Below are 22,001 nucleotides of genomic sequence, written 5' to 3' on the forward strand. Positions count from 1 at the left end.
AGTGTGTTTTAATCTATGAAAACATTTCTTAAAACATTTTTCTTTTTTTTTTTTTTTTTTTTTTTTTTGAGACGGAGTCTCGCTCTGTCACCCAGGCTGGAGTGCAGTGGCGCGATCTCGGCTCACTGCAAGCTCCGCCTCCCGGGTTCATGCCATTCTCCTGCCTCAGCCTCTCCGAGTAGCTGGGACTACAGGCGCCCGCCACCACGCCCGGCTAATTTTTTGTATTTTTAGTAGAGACGGGGTTTCACCGTGGTCTCGATCTCCTGACCTCGCGATCCGCCCGCCTCAGCCTCCCAAAGTGCTGGGATTACAAGCGTGAGCCACCGCGCCCAGCCGTTCTTAAAACATTTTTTTAAAAAATGAAACTAAGTCTGTGAAGAGCTTAGAAGACAATGTAATTCAGGTTTATAACTAAGGCCATGCTTCATCGAGAAAGTATAGATCAGCTGGAACAATGGTTCACTTTTTTGTTGAGGGTGGGGTGATGAGGTCGTTGACTGACTGCTTTGCCATGGAAGCTATTGATCGTCTCTCTCCAGAAAGCATTTCGTATGTGCAAAACTTGTCACTTAACTTCAGCAGTTGATACTGAATCTGGTGTGGAAATAGGTTACTAAAGCTATCTAATACCAATTTTTATTAACTTAACTTGACATTGGTAGTCAGATGACAAAGTGTTTTCGTCAAAGGTGCTACTTTATTCCTTAAAATCAGTAAGTTAGTGGAAATGTTATAAAGCTAAGTTAGTATAGGGAGGCTCTAATTTTAGTCCTTTTAGTTCTGTGTGATGGAGCATAGAATTATTTTGGCAAATGGTTATTGGGACTCTCTTTCAGGTTTTAAGTTTTTAATTTGGCCAACTTACCAAGGCTCAAATTGAGGGATGACCCACTTTTGCCTGGGTCAAAGCAACCAGGGCATGGAGAAAAATAATTGGGTTTTTCTTTGTAGGAAGCTTTGTAAGGTTTCCCAGTTGGCAAACTCTGTATCCCATATCTGATACATAGAAGAGCTATGAGTAGAAATATAGGTGTTTTCAACATAACATTTCTAAGTTGCAAAATGCACCTTTGAATACTTAAGCTCTCTTAGGTAATTCTCTTAGCTGAATGAGTACCATAACATGTCATTTGTTTACAGATACTTGATAATGTGAAGAGCAGTATCATGTTTTCTTTATCTAGCATTTGACGGCTGTTAACCAGTGAAATGAAAGATTAGATTCTATGCAACTAAAAGCACACACTGGATCCCTTCAAAAAAAAACCGTGTCACCTTCTATATAAAGTATTAAATTCGTTAATTGGCAAGATGCGTATGTTATGCTATTGAGACAATGATGTTTTCTTAATGAAGAGTACAGTAGATGTTTTTGTAAGTTCAAGAAAATGTTGAAGCTTACAAGATAAAAATTACCATAGTAATATGTAAACTAATCTTTATAATTGAGCATAATACCATGTGATTCACCAAACGCTATTTTACAAAATTGGTAAGTGTATGTATTTTAAAAAATTTCTAATACTGGTTTGTAATAAAGAATACTAAATTATCAACTTTATCTTTAATATCATAGAGGATTATCTTTTTTCACTCAGCTTTGTTTTTATACTTTGCCTATTATATCACTCTTTTTTCCCTCTTGGGTTGGGTTAAAAGGGAGAATATTTTTCAACTTCTGTCTTCTTATTTATTATCCATTTCTATATTACTTATATGATTACTTGTTAGGGCACTTGTGGTATTGTTTTTATAACTGTTAATGATAGTGTACTGTTTTTAAAGTTAATGCTGGAACGAATAAGTCAATATGGCACAAAGGTTGAGTGTCATCCTTGGAGCCAGACAGATAGAGTGAATCTCCTCTCAGCAAGTGACTAGCTATATGTCCTGGGCAACTTTACTCTGTTTTTCCTGATTTTTAATAAAAGTGAATTCAGTGCCTGATACCTTGTGATAACTATAATAATAGCAATAATAAGATTATTATTGAATTAAGCATTTTAGGTTACATACTTAACATAGTAGCACCTGTGTATATTTAGCATATTCATTTGCAATATAGAACAGGTTGGCTGTAACTCTCCAATCTGGAGTCAAAATGTCTACCTGTGTGAGAGTCTAGTTGCTTTGAATATATTGTAACTGCATCTGTTGTGTATTATGAGTAAAATTTTTCAGGGCCACATATTGATTTAACAACGAAACAATTATAGTCACTCTAATGTATGTTTGAGTGCCTACCATATGCAAAGCAATGCAGGTAATATATAAATATGTAAAATGCAGTTTCTGTTCCTAAGTACTATCAGTTTAACAGAAAGGATTAGGGAAATAGAGGAAATCTACTCTTTTAGGCACCCAAGTGGATAGAGGTTGTGCTATCAGAAAAAAAAAGTTTAGGCTATGTTAGTAATAGAAGCAGAATGAACCATAAACCAGTTTAAGTACCTTGGGGAGCCAAGGGGAAATAAATGGAACTACATGCTATGCCTTAGTAGTTTTTTCATATCCAGGGATCTCTAAGTTCAGGTTTACAATCTATTTTATTTTTATTTTTTTACAATTTATTTTTTCTACATGTTTGTGCTCCAAGCATCTACAGGTGTATTACTTGTTAAAAGCTCTATATATAGCATGCAGAAATAGAAATAAGTATAATACTTATTTCCACAAGAGAGGCATAAATAAAGTTATGACCATTGTTAGCATAAAGGAAGGAGAGTTCACATTCTGTGGAAAATTATGAGAAGCAACTTCATGAAAGAACATTTGAGCTGAGATTTCATAAAGATGCATGTGATTTCAGGCAAAGTTTGGGAAATTTAGTGATATGTTTGCCTCCTGCTACGTCAAGGAGTAGAAAGAGAACAGTGCATGGTATACTCGTGAGATAGTGAATCTTCCATTTGAGCAGGAATGTGGGCTTTGTGTAGGATGTCTGGGGAACCTGGAAGACCTTTAATTTAAGTAAGTAATGGGGATCCATGAAATAATTTTTTTTTTTTTTTTACATGGGACATGGTGGTGGTAATGCTGGTGGTGGTGCTAGGCTAATAGAGGTAGATTTTCTAGTAACTGCATTTGTATGTTTATTGAATTCATGTTTTTTTCTCTTTCAGGAAGTTCATGATTTGTTAAAAGACTATGACTTAAAATATTGTTATGTGGACAGAAATAAACGAACAGGTAAGGTTTCTATTCTAAGTGTCTAGTTTCATTTTGATTCTCCCTGTACTCGTTATAGAGCAAAAAAGCTTAGTGTCTTTTCATGCTTAGGCTAATCATGGAATTTTTAAGCCTTAAATCATGTGAATGTACCCCACACTATCTATTTTCTGAAGGTAATATTGGTATCCTAAATATTAATTGCATAAATGAATATAGTGTTACTAGAGACTTATGAATTTTTATAATGAATGTTCTGTTACAGTGAATGTTCTTCATAGGCCCAGAGTTCCTCGATTTTAATTGTATGTTATTGGACTTAGTGAATAGACTGTATGACTTGACCTTTAGCTGGGGAAATTGAGAAACTCACTTAGGTTTTCTGGGTATTAGTTCTATATCTGTGAGATTAAAAAACTAGATTATTTCCTTTTTGTGCATGTAATATGCAGCTGTTAAAACCATCCTTTTGAGACTAAAAATAAATTATGGAGGATAATGTAATCACTATGCACACATCCACTCCCAAATTATCAAATGGTAATATTTTGTCTTTAGAAAGTATGTACGTAGCTAGAGCCCTCATGTAGACCTGTTGAATTTCTTCAGATTAAAAAAAAGTGGTAAAAAGGAACATTTACAGATAAAGATGAAATTCAGTTTCTACTACTCTGATTCCATTCCCTCCCAGCCTCCTTGTCTAGGGGCAGGCACTGATGAGTTTGGTGCATATTTTCCAATTTATGCAGTTACATTTTGATAGCCATTAAAGCTGTTCACAAATTCTTGTTCTTTTTCTTCTGAGCACAAGGTAAGATAGTACTTACCTGCGCCTCTTTGAAGTTGAGAGTGGACTTGTGATTTGCTTGTTGATGAATGAAGTGAGAGTGGAAATGACATGTATCCCTTCCAGGTGAAAGATTTCAGAGCCAGCATGTGATTTCCTGCTAAATCACATTCATTTACAGTGCTAAATGTAATTGCACTTCCCTGTGCTAAAGTAATTGGGGAAGGTAACAGAGTGACTATAATGAGCAAAACGTCCTTCCTTCCTTACCTTCAGCATGGGATATGCAGCATGAATCTGAAGAAAGCCTTTTGTTTTGTTATGCCGTCGAGATTGTGCGGAAGTTTGTTACCACAGTATCTTGACTAACCTGTAATTTTACCATATATACATATATATAATTAATGGTAGTCTCTGTTTTAAGCTTTTCATAAATGGTATTCTAATGTATATTTCATTTAGCAACTTGCTTTTTTTGGGTTAACTCAACTTTGTTTTTCAGATCTTTCCACATTGATATATATAACTCAGGTTCATTGATTTAAGCTACTACATATAATTATCATGTGAATTTATTATGATTAATGTATTTGTTACTGACTGGCATGCAGGAAGCTTTACCTTTCCCAGTAGTTCAAACAGTGATGCAATGAATAGCCTTTTAGTTGACTACTAATATGCATTTCAACTGTTTCTCCATAACTGAAGCTCTGAGTCATAGGTGTGCACAATTTCAATGATACAGATATTGACAACGGAATTAGAGGTAACAGCCTTCACAGCTCACACAGAGCCAGGAATAGTGCTATTCCCACTAGTCAGGATGATAAACCTCATAATTCATGGGGCATCAGAAGTAATAATCAGAAAGATTTTGCTCAGGAATGGGAAAAATTAACCTGAGACCAATGATGCTCTTGTCCTACCTAACAAAACTTAAAAACAAGACCAGAACGGATCAAAGTGCTTCCTCATCACTTAACCATATCCTGGAACAAAACTCAAGAATATTTGTATGCGTCCAAAACATCTGACACCCAACAAAGTGAAATTTATGATGTCAGACATCCAATGAAAAAGTAGCAGACATGATGAAGAAGCAGGAAAACCTAATGTATAACGAGGACAAAAATCAATCAAAACTGGTGTAGAATCGACACAGATGAATTAATAAAAATGGACATTAAACCAGTTTTTATAATAGTGTTCCATATGTATAATAAGTTATAGTAGAGATTGAGCATGGTAAATAGAGACTTGGAAGATATATTATCCAAATCAAACATCTGGAGATGAAAATTACAACATCTGACATGAAATACACTGGATAGGATTAATGGCAGAATAGACATTGTGGAAGAAAAAATTAGTGAACTTGAAAACAGTGATGTAAATGATCCAAAATGAAATACAGAAAAAAGACTGTAAAACATGAACAGAGTATCAGTGAACTGTGGGACAGCTTCAAGAGCAATTAGAGTCCCTGGGGGTAGGAATAGTTAAAAAAAATTAAAGAATTAGTAGCTGAAAAGTTTTAAAATTTTGATGAAAATGCTAATCCCAGAAATCCACAGAGCTCAACCAACTTCAAGTACAAAAGCATGAGGAAAACTACAGGGTACGTTGTAATCAAATTACTTACGGTTAGTGATAGAGTGTCTTAAAAGCAGCCAGAAAAAAAGTATACATCATTAATACATTTAGCAGGACAAAGATTAAGATGACCATAGATCTTGGAAACAACACAATTGAAAGGACTGTAGGGTAACATCTTTTCATTCTTTACCAAAAGAAACAAAAACACAACAGGTCCACATAGAATTCTTTACCTGTTGAAAATATCTTTCAAAAACAGTGATGAAATAGAGATGTTTTTCAGTCATACAAAAGTTAAAAGAATCATCATCATTAGACTTGCACTATAAGAAATACTTAAGGAAGTCCTACAAGCAGGAAGAAAATTATAGACGGAAATCTGGACCTAAGAAAATGATGAATACGTGATATGCTCATTATGTGGGTAAAGACTTTTTTCTTAATATTAAAATCTTTTAAAAGTATAATTGTTAAAAGCAAAAATAATAACATTACATTGTGATATTTGTAACACATATAGAAATAAAATGTGTAACAGCAATAATACAAAGGCTGGGAGAGGAGAAATGGGATTGTGCTGTTTTTTGTTTGTTTGTTTGTTTTTTTGTGCAAGACCTGAGTTTTATTATTACTCAAATCAGTCTCCATGTCTGGTGTCAGAAGTGATCTGTGTTGTGAGAGCATGGTAGGAGAAACTGCTTTCATTTTCTCCTCTATCTTGTCAGGGGCATAGGAATGGAGTACATTTTCTTTTTTTTTTTTTTTAATTTTTTTAATTTTTTTATTATTATACTTTAGGTTTTAGGGTACATGTGCACAATGTGCAGGTTTGTTACATATGTATCCATGTGCCATGTTGTTTTGCTGCACCCATTAACTGGTCATTTAGCATTACGTATATCTCCTAATGCTGTCCCTCCCCCATCCCCCCACCCCACAACAGTCCCCGGAGTGTGATGTTCCCCTTCCTATGTCCATGAGTTCTCATGGTTCAATTCCCACCTCTGAGTGAGAACTTGCAGTGTTTGGTTTTTTGTCCTTGCAATAGTTTACTGAGAACGATGTTTTCCAGTTTCATCCATGTCCCTACAAAGGACATGAACTCATCATTTTTTATGGCTGCATAGTATTCCATGGTGTATATGTGCCACATTTTCTTAATCCAGTCTGTCGTTGTTGGACATTTGGGTTGGTTCCAACTCTTTGCTATTGTGAATAGTGCCGCAATAAACATACGTGTGCATGTGTCTTTATAGCAGCATGATTTATAGTCCTTTGGGTATATACCCAGTAATGGGATGGCTGGGTCAAATGGTATTTCTAGTTCTAGATCCCTGAGGGCTAATATCCAGAATCTACAATGAACTCAAACAAATTTACAAGAAAAAAACAAACAACCCCATCAAAAAGTGGGCAAAGGACATGAACAGACACTTCTCAAAAGAAGACATTTATGCAGCCAAAAAACACATGAAAAAATGCTCATCATCACTGGCCATCAGAGAAATGCAAATCAAAACCACAGTGAGATACCATCTCACACCAGTTAGAATGGCCATCATTAAAAAGTCAGGAAACAACAGGTGCTGGAGAGGATGTGGAGAAATAGGAACACTTTTACACTGTTGGTGGGACTGTAAACTAGTTCAACCATTGTGGAAGTCAGTGTGGGATTGCACTGTTTGAAGTCTTTTATACAGTAAATGAAGTGGTGTGGTACCGTTTGACAACTGACTGTGATAAGTTAAAGATGTATACTGTAAAAGACCTTAAATCACCTGTTAAAATCACACACAGAGAAATCATTAATTGTATTAAATGATTTTGCCTTGGATTTTGGAACCTACAGTGGTATTTGTGGAAACAGATATAATTAATAACTCAATTGATAAAAGATGGTTACAATTCTAAACTATAACCTTGCAACCAGAGCTTTCTATGGTAGATATGAGGAAATTATTATCGTAAAATAGGATACATTAGGGGAAAAAGTTTTGGCACATGCTTGCCTTCAAATTAGACCCAATAATAAACTAAATAGTAGACCATGCAATGACTTTTAAAAGAATCGGGACCAATTTTGGGATATTTAAATTTCACAAGGAAAATAGTAATATAATTAATCCCAAATTCCCTTACAGCCTTTTCTCTGTAGAGTGACATCTACCATTTCCATGAGAACTAGTATGTGAATTTTTTATTTTTTATTATTTTAGAGAATTTGTGGTCTTGGAAAAACATGGAAGAAGCTATAGAACAGAAAATGTGACCTCCTTTCCCTACTGCCTGAACTTTTAAATTTGTTTCATTATGTTATTTAAATTCTTCCATAAAACCTAAGTTGATCAAATGCAGATACCTAAGAAAAGGAAAAAGAGATTTTCAGTTTTTAAATTATTAGTTGATTTATATATGCATTTATTTATTCATTCATCTGACACAAAGCTTCTACCATATATCATGCACCATGATAGTTGGTGGAATTAGGGAGCTCATGGTTTAGTAAGGTAGCAGGCATCTAAGCAAATAGATTACGATGTGATGTGATCTCTGCAATAATCCAAGCAATGTTCAAGATAGGTATAAAAAAATAAAGAATGGTTAACTCTAACTATAAGAGAGGATCAGGGAAGCTTCTTGGAGATCATGATGGAGTAATGCATGGACTGAATTTGAAAATCAGCTAAAAGGTTCTAGGTATCCTAAGGTATGGGGAGTGATCTTATAGGCAGGGGAATTAAATGTGTAATATATGGATACCTGAAATAACTGGCTCTCTACAGGGAACTACAAATATTTCAGTGTTCTTGGAGAATAAAGAGCTGTTGGGGAAGGGAGGAAGTATGGCAGTTAACGAGGCTGGAGTTAGATATAACGGGCATTGTAGAGCATGATTACCAATCTGGCACTTGGCTTTTTTTGTGAGTAATAGCAAACCTTTGCATTTAAGGCAGTAAATAGGCACAATTAAACTTCTGTTTTTTAGAGATCACTTTATTGTCACTATGGAGAAAGGATTAAAAAAAGCTAGAGGAGTGAAGAAAGGGGGATGGATTCAAGACCTATTAGACGGGTGGAATTTGAGGATTCCTTTTATATGGGAAATGAGGGAGACACAGTCTAGGTTAATTCCCAGGTTTCTGATTTGTGAGTGTTGTGTGACCAGCTAAAATAGGAAATAAAGGAAGATGAGAAGTATTAGGATTTTTTTTAAATATACTTAAAGTTCTGGGGTAAATGTGCAGAACGTGCAGGTTTGTTACATAGGTATACATGTGCCATGGTGGTTTGCTGTACCCATCAACCTGTCATCTACATTAGGTATTTCTCCTAATGCTATCCCTCCCCCACTACACTCCCCAACAGGCCCCAGTGTGTGATGTTCCCCTCCCTGTGTCCATTTGTTCTCATTGTTCAGCTCCCACTTATCAGTGAAAACATGTGGTGTTTGGTTTTCTGTTCTTTTTTTTTTTTTTTTTCATCTCCAGTGTTCCTATAGGTGGGATTTCTTTTTCTTTTTTTTTTTTTTTAATACTTTAGGTTTTAGGGTACATGTGCACAATGTGCAGGTTTGTTACATATGTATCCACGTGCCATGTTGATTTCCTGCACCCATTAACTCGTCATTTAGCATTAGGTATATCTCCTAATGCTGTCCCTCCCCCCTCCCCCAACCCCACAGCAGTCCCCGGAGTGTGATGTTCCCCTTCCTGTGTCCATGAGTTCTCATTGTTCAATTCCCACCTATGAGTGAGAACATGCAGTGTTTGGTTCTTTCTCCTTGCGATAGTTTACTGAGAATGATGTTTTCCAGTTTCATCCATGTCCCTACAAAGGACATGAACTCATCATTTTTTATGGCTGCATAGTATTCCATGGTGTATATGTGCCACATTTTCTTAATCCAGTCTATCGTTGTTGGACATTTGGGTTGGTTCCAACTCTTTGCTATTGTGAATAGTGCCGCAATAAACATACGTGTGCATGTGTCTTTATAGCAGCATGATTTATAGTCCTTTGGGTATATACCCAGTAATGGGATGGCTGGGTCAAATGGTATTTCTAGTTCTAGATCCCTGAGGAATCGCCACACTGACTTCCACAATGATTGAACTAGTTTACAGTCCCACCAACAGTGTAAAAGTGTTCCTATTTCTCCACATCCTCTCCAGCACCTGTCATTTCCTGATTTTTTAATGATGGCCATTCTAACTGGTGTGAGATGGTATCTCACTGTGGTTTTGATTTGCATTTCTCTGATGGCCAGTGATGATGAGCATTTCTTCATGTGTTTTTTGGCTGCATGAATGTCTTCTTTTGAGAAGTGTCTGTTCATGTCCTTTGCCCACTTTTTGATGGGGTTGTTTGTTTTTTTCTTGTAAATCTGTTTGAGTTCATTGTAGATTCTGGATATTAGCCCTTTGTCAGATGAGTAGGTTGCAAAAATTTTCTCCCATTCTGTAGGTTGCCTGTTCACTCTGATGGTAGTTTCATTTGCTCTGCAGAAGCTCTTTAGTTTAATTAGATCCCATTTGTCAATTTTGGCTTTCGTTGCCATTGCTTTTGGTGTTTTAGACATGAAGTCCTTGCCCACGCCTATGTCCTGAATGGTATTGCCTAGGTTTTCTTGTAGGATTTTAATGGTTTTAGGTCTAACATTTAAGTCTTTAATCCATCTTGAATTAATTTTGTATAAGGTGTAAGGAAGGGATCCAGTTTCAGCTTTCTACATATGGCTAGCCAGTTTTCCCATCACCATTTATTAAATAGGGAATCCTTTCTCCATTTCTTGTTTTTGTCAGGTTTGTCAAAGATCAGATAGTTGTAGATATGCGGCATCATTTCTGAGGGCTCTGTTCTGTTCCATTGATCTATGTCTCTGTTGTGGTACCAGTACCATGCTGTTTTGGTTACTGTAGCCTTGTAGTATAGTTTGAAGTCAGGTAGCGTGATGCCTCCAGCTTTGTTCTTTTGGCTTAGGATTGACTTGGTGATGCGGGCTCTTTTTTGGTTCCATATGAACTTTAAAGTAGTTTTTTCCAATTCTGTGAAGAAAGTCATTGGTAGCTTGATGGGGATGGCATTGAATCTATAAATTACCTTGGGCAGTATGGCCATTTTCACGATATTGATTCTTCCAACCCATGAGCATGGAATGTTCTTCCATTTGTTTGTATCCTCTTTTATTTCATTGAGCAGTGGTTTGTAGTTCTCCTTGAAGAGGTCCTTCACATCCCTTGTAAGTTGGATTCCTAGGTATTGGATTCTCTTTGAAGCAATTGTGAATGGGAGTTGACTCATGATTTGGCTCTCTGTTTGTCTGTGATTGGTGTACAAGAATGCTTGTGATTTTTGTACATTGATTTTGTATCCTGAGATTTTGCTGAAGTTGCTAATCAGCTTAAGGAGATTTTGGGCTGAGACAATGGGGTTTTCTAGATATACAATCATGTCATCTGCAAACAGGGACAATTTGACTTCCTCTTTTCCTAATTGAATACCCTTTATTTCCTTCTCCTGCCTGATTGCTCTGGCCAGAACTTCCAGCACTATGTTGAATAGGAGTGGTGAGAGAGGGCATCCCTGTCTTGTGCCGGTTTTCACAGGGAATGCTTCCAGTTTTTGCCCATTCAGTATGATATTGGCTGAGGGTTTGTCGTAGATAGCTCTTAATATTTTGAGATACGTCCCATCAATACCTAATTTATTGAGAGTTTTTAGCATGAAGGGTTGTTGAATTTTGTCAAAGGCCTTTTCTGCCTCTATTGAGATAATCATGTGGTTTTTGTCTTTGGTTCTGTTTATATGCTGGATTACATTTATTGATTTGCATATGTTGAACCAGCCTTGCATCCCAGGGATGAAGCCCACTTGATCATGGTGGATAAGCTTTTTGATGTGCTGCTGGATTCGGTTTTCCAGTATTTTATTGAGGATTTTTGCATCAATGTTCATCAAGGATATTGGTCTGAAATTCTCTTCTTTGGTTATGTCTCTGCCAGGCTTTGGTATCAGGACGATGCTGGCTTCATAAAATGTGTTAGGGAGGATTCCCTCTTTTTCTATTGATTGGAATAGTTTCAGAAGGAATGGTACCAGTTCCTCCTTGTACCTCTGGTAGAATTCAGCTGTGAATCCATCAGGCCCTGGACTCTTTTTGGTTGGTAAGCTATTGATTATTGCCACAATTTCAGAACCTGTTATTGGTCTATTCAGAGATTCAACTTCTTCCTGATTTAGTCTTGGGAGTGTGTATTTGTCGAGGAATTTATCCATTTCTTCTAGATTTTCTAGTTTATTTGCGTAGAGGTGTTTGTAGTATTCTCTGATGGTAGATTGTATTTCTGTGGGATCGGTGGTGATATCCCCTTTTTCATTTTTTATTGCGTCTATTTGATTCTTCTCTCTTTTCTTCTTTATTAGTCTTGCTAGCGGTCTATCGATTTTGTTGATCTTTTCAAAAAACCAGCTCCTGGATTCATTAATTTTTTGAAGGGTTTTTTGTGTCTCTATTTCCTTCAGTTCTGCTCTGATTTTAGTTATTTCTAGCCTTCTGCTAGCTTTTGAATGTGTTTGCTCTTGCTTTTCTAGTTCTTTTAATTGTGATGTTAGGGTGTCAATTTTGGATCTTTCCTGCTTTCTCTTGTGGGCATTTAGTGCTATAAATTTCCCTCTACACCCTGCTTTGAACGTGTCCCAGAGATTCTGGTATGTTGTGTCTTTGTTCTCGTTGGTTTCAAAGAACATCTTTATTTCTGCCTTCATTTCATTATGTACCCAATAGTCATTCAGGAGCAGGTTGTTCAGTTTCCATGTAGTTGAGCGGTTTTGAGTGAGTTTCTTAATCCTGAGTTCTAGTTTGATTGCACTGTGGTCTGAGAGACAGTTTGTTATAATTTCTGTTCTTTTACATTTGCTGAGGAGAGCTTTACTTCCAACTATGTGGTCAATTTTGGAATAGGTGTGGTGTGGTGCTGAAAAAAATGTATATTCTGTTGATTTGGGGTGGAGAGTTCTGTAGATGTCTATTAGGTCCACTTTGTGTAGAGCTGAGTTCAATTCCTGGATATCCTTGTTAACTTTCTGTCTTGTTGATCTGTCTAGTGTTGACAGTGGGGTGTTAAAATCTCCCATTATTATTGTGTGGGAGTCTAAGCCTCTTTGTAGGTCACTCAGGACTTGCTTTATGAATCTGGGTGCTCCTGTGTTGGGTGCATATATATTTAGGATAGTTAGCTCTTCTTGTTGAATTGATCCCTTTACCATTATGTAATGGCCTTCTTTGTCTCTTTTGATCTTTTTTGGTTTAAAGTCTATTTTATCAGAGACTAGGATTGCAACCCCTGCCTTTTTTTGTTTTCCATTTGCTTGATAGATCTTCCTCCATCCCTTTATTTTGAGTCTATGTGTGTCTCTGCACGTGAGATGGGTTTCCTGAATACAGCACACTGATGGGTCCTGACTCCTATCCAGTTTGCCAGTCTGTGTCTTTTAATTGGAGCATTTAGCCCATTTACATTTAACGTTAATATTGTTATGTGTGAATCTGATCCTGTCATTATGATGTTAGTTGGTTATTTTGCTCGTTAGTTGATGCAGTTTCTTCCTAGCCTCGATGGTCTTTACAATTTGGCATGTTTTTGCAGTGGCTGGTACCGGTTGTTCCTTTCCATGTTTAGTGCTTCCTTCAGGAGCTCTTTTAGGGCAGGCCTGGTGGTGACAAAATCACTCAGCATTTGCTTGTCTGTAAAGTATTTTATTTCTCCTTCACTTATGAAGCTTAGTTTGGCTGGATAGGAAATTCTGGGTTGAAAATTCTTTTCTTTAAGAATGTTGAATATCGGCCCCCACTCTCTTCTGGCTTGTAGAGTTTCTGCCAAGAGATCAGCTGTTAGTCTGATGGGCTTCCCTTTGTGGGTTACCCGACCTTTCTCTCTGGCTGCCCTTAACATTTTTTCCTTCATTTCAACTTTGGTGAATCTTGGAGTTGCTCTTCTTGAGGAGTATCTTTGCGGTGTTCTCTGTATTTCCTGAATCTGAATGTTGGCCCGCCTTGCTAGATTGGGGAAGTTCTCCTGGATAATATCTTGCAGAGTGTTTTCCAACTTGGATCCATTCTCCCCGTCATTTTCAGGTACACCAATCAGACGTAGGTTTGGTCTTTTCACATAGTCCCAAATTTCTTGGAGGCTTTGTTCATTTCTTTTTATTCTTTTTTCTCTAAATTTCCCTTCTCGCTTCATTTCATTCATTTCATCTTCCATCAGCGATACCCTTTCTTCCAGTTGATCGCATCTGCTACTGAGGCTTCTGCGATCTTCGCGTAGTTCTCGAAACTTGGCTTTCAGCTCCATCAGCTCCTTTAAGCCCTTCTCTCCATTGGTTATTCTAGTTATCCATTCTTCTAATTTTTTTTCAAAGTTTTTAACTTCTTTGCTGTTGTTTTGAATTTCCTCCCGTAGCTCAGAGTAGTTTGATCGTCTGAAGCCTTCTTCTCTCAACTCGTCAAAGTCATCCTCCACCCAGCTTTGTTCCGTTGCTGGTGAGGAACTGCGTTCCTTTGGAGGAGGAGAGGTGCTCTGCTTTTTAGAGTTTCCAGTTTTTCTGCTCTGTTTTTTCCCCATCTTTGTGGTTTTATCTACTTTTGGTCTTTGATGATGGTGATGTACAGATGGGTTTTTGGTGTGGCTGTCCTTTCTGTTTGTTAGTTTTCCTTCTACCAGACAGGACCCTCAGCTGCAGGTCTGTTGGAGTTTACCAAAGGTCCACTCCAGACCCTGTTTGGCTGGGTGTCAGCAGCGGTGGCTGCAGAACAGCGGATTTTCGTGAGACCACAAATTCAGCTGTCTGATAGTTCCTCTGGAAGTTTTGTCTCAGAGGAGTACCCGGCTGAGTGAGGTGTCAGTCTGTCCCTACTGGGGGGGTGCCTCCCAGTTAGGCTGCTCAGGGGTGAGGGACCCACTTTAGGAAGCAGTCTGTCCATTCTCAGATCTCCAGCTGCGTGCTGGGAGAACCACTACTCTCTTCAAAGCTGTCAGTCAGACAGGGACATTTAATTCTGAGGAGGTTCCTGCTGACTTTTTGTCTGTGCCCTGCCCCCAGAGGTGGAGCCTACAGAGGCAGGCAGGCCTCCTTGAGCTGTGGTGGGCTCCACCCAGTTCGAGCTTCCTGGCTGCTTTGTTTACCTAAGCAAGCCTGGGCAATGGCGGGCGCCCCTCCCCCACCCTCGCTGCTGCCTTGCAGCTTGATCTCAGACTGCTGTGCTAGCAATCAGCGAGACTCTGTGGGCATAGGACCCTCCGAGCCAGGTGCGGGACACAGTCTCCTAGTGTGCCGTTTTCCAGGCCTGTTGGAAAAGCGCAGTATTAGGATGGGACTGACCCGATATTCCAGGTGCCGTCTGTTACCCCTTTCTTTGACTAGGAAAGGGAACTCCCTGACCCCTTGCGCTTCCCGAGTGAGGCAATGCCTCGCCCTGCTTCGGCTCGCGCACAGTGCGCTTCACCGACTGTCCTGCACCCACTGTTTGGCACTCCCTAGTGAGATGAAACCGGTACCTCAAGCAGAAATGCAGAAATCACCCGTCTTCTGTGTCGCTCAGGCTGGGAGCTGGAGACCGGAGCTGTTCCTATTCGGCCATCTTGGCTCCACCCCTGGTTTTCTGTTCTTGTGTTAGTTTGCTGAGAATGATGGTTTCCAGCTTCATCCATGTCCCTGCAAAGGACATGAACTCATCCTTTTTTATGGCTGCATAGTATTCCATGGTGTATATGTGCCACATTTTCTTAATCCAGTCTATCATTGATGGACATTTGGGTTGGATCCAAGTCTTTGCTATTGTAAATAGTGCTGCAATAAACATACGTGCACATGTGTCTTTATAGTAGAATGATTTATAATCATTTGGGTATATACCCAGTAATGGGATTACTAGGTCAAATGATATTTCTAGTTCTAGATCCTTGAGGAATCACCAAACTGTCTTTCACAATGGTTGAACTAATTTACACTCCCACCAACAGTGTAAAAGCATTCTTATTTCTCCACATCCTCTCCAGCATCTGTTGTTTCCTGACTTTTTAATGATGGCCATTCTAACTGGTATGAGATGGTATCTCATTGTGGTTTTGATTTGCATTTCTCTGATGACCAGTGATGATGAGCATTTTTTCATGTGTCTGTTGGCTGCATAAATGTCTTCTTTTGAGAAGTGTCTGTTCATACCCTTTGCCCACTTTTTGATGGTGTTTTTTTTGTCTTGTAAATTTGTTTAAGTTTTTTGTAGATTCTGGATATATTAGCCCTTTGTCAGATGGATAGATTGCAAAAATTTTCTCCCATTCTGTAGGTTGACTATTCCCTCTGCTGATAATTTCTTTTGCTGTGCAGAAGCTCTTTAGTTTAATTAGATCCCATTTGTCAATTTTGGCTTTTGTTGCCATTGCTTTTGGTGTTTTAGTCATGAAGTCTTTGCCCATGCCTATGTCCTGAATGGTATTGCCTAGGTTTTCTTCTAGGGCTTTTATGGTTTTAGGTCTTATGTTTAAGTCTTTAATCCACCTTGAGTTAATTTTTGTATAAGGTGTAAGAAAGGGATCCAGTTTCAGCTTTCTGCTTATGGCTAGCCAGTTTTCCCAATCCCTTTCTTAAATAGGGAATCCTTTCCCCATCACTTGTTTTGGCAGGTTTGTCAAAGATCAGATGGTTGTAGATGTGTGGTGTTATGTCTGATGCCTCTGTTCTGTTCCATTGTTCTGTATATCTGTTTTGGTACCAGTACCATGCTGTTTTGGCTACTATGGCCTTGTAGTGTAGTTTGAAGTCAAGTAGCATGATGCCTCCAGCTTTGTTCTTTTTGCTTAGGATTATCTTGGCTATGTGGGCTCTTTTTTGGTTCCATATGAAATTTAAAGTAGTTTTTTCCAATTCTGTGAAGAAAGTCAATGGTAGTTTGATGGGGATAGCATTGAATCTATAAATTACTTTGGGCAGTATGGCCATTTTGATTCTTCCTATCCATGAGCATGGAATGTTTTTCCATTTGTTTGTGTCCTCTCTTATTTCGTTGAGCAGTGGTTTGTAGTTCTCTTTGAAGAGGTCCTTCACATCCCTTGTAAGTTGTATTCCTAGGTATTTTATTCTGTTTGTAGGAATTGTGAATGGGAGTTTCCTCATGATTTGGCTGTCTGTTTGTCTGTTATTGGTGTATAGGAATGCTTGTGATTTTCTCACATTGATTTTGTATCCTGAGACTTTGCTGAAGTTGCTTATCAGCTTAAGGAGATTGTGGGCTGAGATGATGGGATTTTCTAAATATACAATCATGTCATCTGCAAACAGAGACAGTTTGACTTCCTCTTTTCCTAATCGTTTTGTTTTTGTTTTTGTTTTTTTGGCAGAGATAGGATGAAAATTGTGAGTTATGTTTGGGAGTCATTATGAAGATATATGTGGCACTAAAGGTTAGAAAGATAGATTTGGGAGTATAATGGTATAGGAGGCCTTTTGCAAGTCCTCAGATGAGATTATTTTGCTCATTGCTTTCATAGCCCCTCATACTTCCCCTTTGGTGACACCACATTTGTAACTCTTTGTTAAATGTTTAGCTTCACCTGTTAGATTGTGAGCTCTGTGTTGAAAGGGATCTTACCTGTTCTGTCCACCAAAACATTTCCAGTGCCAAACTTGGAATCTGGCACATGATACAGAATACATGGGAATGAGCGTGATTGCCCCCAGAGGAAGAGGGTGTAGAGTGAGAAAAAAAGATATTCAGCGGCCACACATTGAGTAACACATGTGGCCACACAGCCGTTACTGTGTGTGACTCTGCCAGGAAGGTGCCCCAAGGAGTACTACCTTACAGGTGTGAGTGGAGGAGAAAGAGCTAGCAAAGGAAATAGAGGAAAGAGCTTGGACAGTTATGAAGCGAATCAAGAAAGAATACATCAAGAAAGTTAAGAAAGGCCTAGTGCAGTGGCTCAGGCCTATAATCCCAGCACTTTGGGAGGTTGAGGTTGGTGGATCACTTGAGGTCAGGAGTTCGAGACCAACATGGCACAACCCCGTCTCTACTAAAAATACAAAAATTAGCCAGGCATGGTGGCAGGCCCTGTAGTTCCAGCTACTTGAGAGGCTGAAGCAAGAGAATCACTTGAACCTGGGAGGCAGAGGTTGTGGTGAGCTGAGATTGGCACCACTGCACTCCAGCCTGGGCAACAGAGTCAGACTCTTGTCTCAAAAAAAAAAAAAAGAAAGAAAGAAAGTTAAGAAAGGGAATGATTAACAGGTTCAAATGCCCTGAGAATTCAAGTTAAATATGACCTGAGATTTTATGGGCTGATATGAGAATATAACCAGTATTTACAAACTGTTGTTGGCTCGTTTGTTTGTTTTAGGGAAACAGAATTAAATGGTATTTTATGTCAGCATAAGGAAAAAAGACATAGAATCAAAATCAAGCCTTTTAAAAAAGGTTGTTAGAAACTAAGAGATAGCCTCTTAATAAGGGCAGTAAAGCCATTTTTTCTCATTTTTTGGAAAAGAGATGTTGGAACAGTTAGCTGTTCCTTTGGCAATAGTTTTCTTGCATGTTAGCATCACACTTAGTGTGGTGAGATGCTCTTACTCTGAGAGCTGCATGGCACTAAGACCAATTGAGGGTAGGGAAGTTGAGTGAAATGACAGGCAGAATTGCCCATGCTACTTAAATTACTTCTCTGTCTCTTGCTATATCCATATTTGCTGTATACAACATATTGTCATGCAGTTCTAATTGAATTTGGGTAAATTAAATGTTCATATGGAGTAACTTCACTATATGTTTCAGAGGGAGAGGGAGAGGAACTTGTAGAGAGCAATTTATTTGTAATTTTTTTTTTTTTTTTTTTTTTTTTTTGAGATGGAGTCTCGCTCCGTCGCCCGGGCTGGAGTGCAGTGGCGCAATCTCGGCTCACTGCAAGCTCCATCTTCCGGGTTCACGCCATTCTCCTGCCTCAGCCTCTCCGAGTAGCTGGGACTACAGGCGCCCGCCACCACGCCCGGCTAATTTTTTGTATTTTTAGTAGAGACGGGGTTTCACCGTGGTCTCGATCTCCTTACCTCGTGATCCGTCCGCCTCGGCCTCCCAAAATGCTGGGATTACAAGCGTGAGCCACCGCAGTAATTTGTGGATTGCTGTGTATTTTTTTAATGGGGGCTTTAAACTTTTCCTATAAAATTGCTCAAAGCCTTTTATATTCTTTTATTACAAAAGGTAAACAAATTGATACGGTTAAAATGTAATTTTACCAGATATGAATGTACATAATATTTCATTGATTTAGAATGTTATATTTGTATTATGTTTCCAGTTATATAAACTGTCATATGCATTTGTTGCTTGATGCTGGAACAACTTCATTAGATAGACAGGACAGACTATTGTTTTATGAATATTCAACATCTTGTCTTAAGATCAGAATCCTGTAACCTTTTCATTTGATATTATTCATCAGAAGTGTACCAAATTATAAGTGTCTTTGTGTTATGTCAATCTAATCTGATATTAAGGAAATATATACATGAATTGGAGAAAGAAATGGCCTCCTTTATGCATTTTGATGTTTTTGTTGTACCTTCATTTTTTCAGGTCCTTGCTGTCAAATAGGATCTTTTAGAACTCTTTCTAGGAGGAAAGAAAGATTTTGTAACTTCATTTTTATTTTGGTGAAGTTTTATATAAAGGCTTCATAAAATTTTATATCACAGGTTTTTGGATGGGAGGAAATCAAATATGTGTCTGATTGGAAAAGATTACCAAAAACCCCCCAGAATACCGTAGGATTTTACAGTGAAACCCCTAATATAATCCCTGTGCTTTCTATTTTGGGTTACTGTTGATGACATTGTTTAATGGAGGTGTCAGCATTAAAAAACACACTGAAATAGAATAAAAAATGTCACAATGCATGCATATACTAGGGATATTAACTCATAATTTTGTTTCAGAAAAAAAGTGTATGTTTATGTGTACCAAGTCACAGAAGTAAGATGTATTTCTTACTGTGTTTTCAAACAATTTGAAAACACTGGCCTAGAAAACTCTTTAATTCATTTTGTTATCTTCCAGCTTTTGTTACCTTATTGAATGGGGAGCAAGCCCAGAATGCAATTCAGATGTTTCATCAATATTCTTTTAGAGGAAAAGACTTAATAGTCCAGCTTCAGCCAACAGATGCTTTGCTGTGTATTACCAACCTGCCCATTTCTTTTACATCAGAGGAGTTTGAAGAACTTGTTCGTGCTTATGGAAATATTGAGAGATGTTTTCTGGTCTATAGCGAAGTTACTGGCCATTCCAAAGGCTATGGATTTGTGGAATACATGAAAAAGGACTTTGCTGCAAAGGCTAGACTGGAGCTATTGGGTAAACAGTTGGGAGCATCAGCACTCTTTGCACAATGGATGGATGTTAATCTATTGGCTTCAGAGCTCATTCATTCTAAGTGCCTTTGTATTGATAAACTCCCCAGTGACTACAGGGATTCAGAAGAGCTGTTGCAAATTTTTTCCAGTGTCCATAAACCTGTGTTTTGCCAGGTATGTATTTTTAAGAGATTATTGGAAATATTTAAAAATATATACATATGTATCTAATCTACATACACTCACAAATTTATCATACCTGTGTGATTAACACAATGGAAATTTAATTCTGCATCATTCTGTAGGGAAGACTTTGATCTCGTGGGAAATTTTAAATCAGTTCCTTTGTTTATGGGCCAAAGTATATCGTTATGTAGTTAAGTATGCCTTAGCAAACCCATTGCTTACTCATTCACCTCATTCCATCCATTCGTCCCACAATTTTTCCATCGATCCATTTATCTATCCAACTTTTATTTACCATCTTCTGTGTGCCAGACACTATGCCAGGTGTCAGAAAGGCAGAGAATGGAAAGATACTCTATCTCAATACCTCACAATTTTGTAGAAGAGACGGACAAGTAAGCAAATAATTGCAAATCCTATATGAAGAGTGATATAATGGAGGATAGAAAAGTACTATGAAGTTTAAAAGGAATGTGTAGTTCTATCTTAATGTGGTCATGGTAGGTGAGACATCTAGAGAAGATCCTGAAAACTGATAACGCTGGCGAGACTTTTCAAGCACTTTATCATAGTAAAATTAAATACATTCTAATAAATATATATATACTATATATAACTCTTTTCCTTACAGAGTTTTGATAGCAACTGATCAATTATTTTTCTCATTTCTCTCCATTTCTTCCTTCTCCCTTTTCCCTTTTACCACACTCCCTTCCCATCCATGTTCCTTTTCCTCTTACCTCTATTGTTTCCTCTCACCTCTATTGTTTCCTCTCCTCCTTTGCATTTTTTCTTTAATCAGACATTTGTTGATTTCCTAGTATTGCAGTAGAAATTTTGGAGTTGGAGTACATATCTATATATGTATATAAATAAATATATTATTTAATATTATGTATATTAAAATATATATATTTATTATTTAAGTTGACAGTTAAAATTGTATTTATCATGTATAACATGTTTTGAAGTATATATACATTGTAGAATGGCTAAATCGAGCTATTTAACATATGTATTACCTCACATAGTTATCATTTTTGTGGTAAGAACACTAAACATCCACTCTCGTAGCATTTTTCAAGAGTACAATATGTTGTTATTAACTGTAGTCATCATGTTGTCCAAAAGATATTTTGAGCCTATTTCTCTTATCTAACTGAAATGTTACATCTTTTGACCAATATCTCCCCAAGCCCCCACACAAATCGCCCCAGCCCTTAGTATCCACTATTCTACACTATACTTCTATGAGATCAACTTTTTAAGCTTCCACATATGGGTGAAATTTTGCAGTAATATATATTTTTAACATTTCTTTTGAGATAGGGTCTTTCTCTATTGCCCAGGCTGGAATCATGGCCCACAGTAGTCCCACACTCCTAGGTTCAAGCAATCTTCTTGTCTCAGCCTCCCAAGTAGCTAGGACTACAAGTCCACATCACTATGCCCAACTACTTTTTATTTTTTATTTTTTGTAGAGACTGGGTCTCGCTATATTGCCAGGCTGGTCTCAAACTCCTGGGCTCAAGTGATCCTCCTGCCTTGGCCTCCCAAAGCTCTAGGATTGGCTTATTGATATGTTCTTCTTGAATACTAGGAATTATATAATGTTGTCATCCTATGGCCTTTATTTGAGGCCTTTGAAGCAGAAGTGAAGAGAAAAGCCGTTTATCATAAATTGTGTTTGAATTGTGAACCCCAGGGTTGGAAGAGCCCTTAGAGATTATCTAGTGTAGCTTTACATGTCATAGAGAATATTTGCTACCATATTTTTGAGTGACCATTTAGCTTCTGCTAAAATACTTCAAAAGAGTGGAAAATTAACTACATCACAAGTCAGACCATTGTGTCG

At 37.9% G+C, this 22,001-nt stretch overlaps 1 protein-coding gene across 4 annotated transcripts in view; it reads left to right on the plus strand.

The window, feature by feature from the left end:
• RAVER2 (ribonucleoprotein, PTB binding 2) overlaps window positions 1-22,001 on the plus strand; it is a 97,763-nt gene that overhangs the window by 23,515 nt on the left and 52,247 nt on the right. For all 4 annotated transcript variants that reach the window (XM_030812955.1, XM_030812957.1, XM_030812956.1 and 1 more), the window contains exons 2-3: window positions 3,126-3,192; window positions 19,665-20,134. In XM_030812955.1, coding sequence (XP_030668815.1) covers window positions 3,126-3,192; window positions 19,665-20,134 — 537 coding nt within the window. The remainder of the gene's footprint in view (window positions 1-3,125; window positions 3,193-19,664; window positions 20,135-22,001) is intronic.

The sequence above is a fragment of the Nomascus leucogenys genome, chromosome 5 (genome assembly GCF_006542625.1).
Source record: "Nomascus leucogenys isolate Asia chromosome 5, Asia_NLE_v1, whole genome shotgun sequence".
Classification (NCBI taxonomy): Eukaryota; Metazoa; Chordata; class Mammalia; order Primates; family Hylobatidae; genus Nomascus; species Nomascus leucogenys.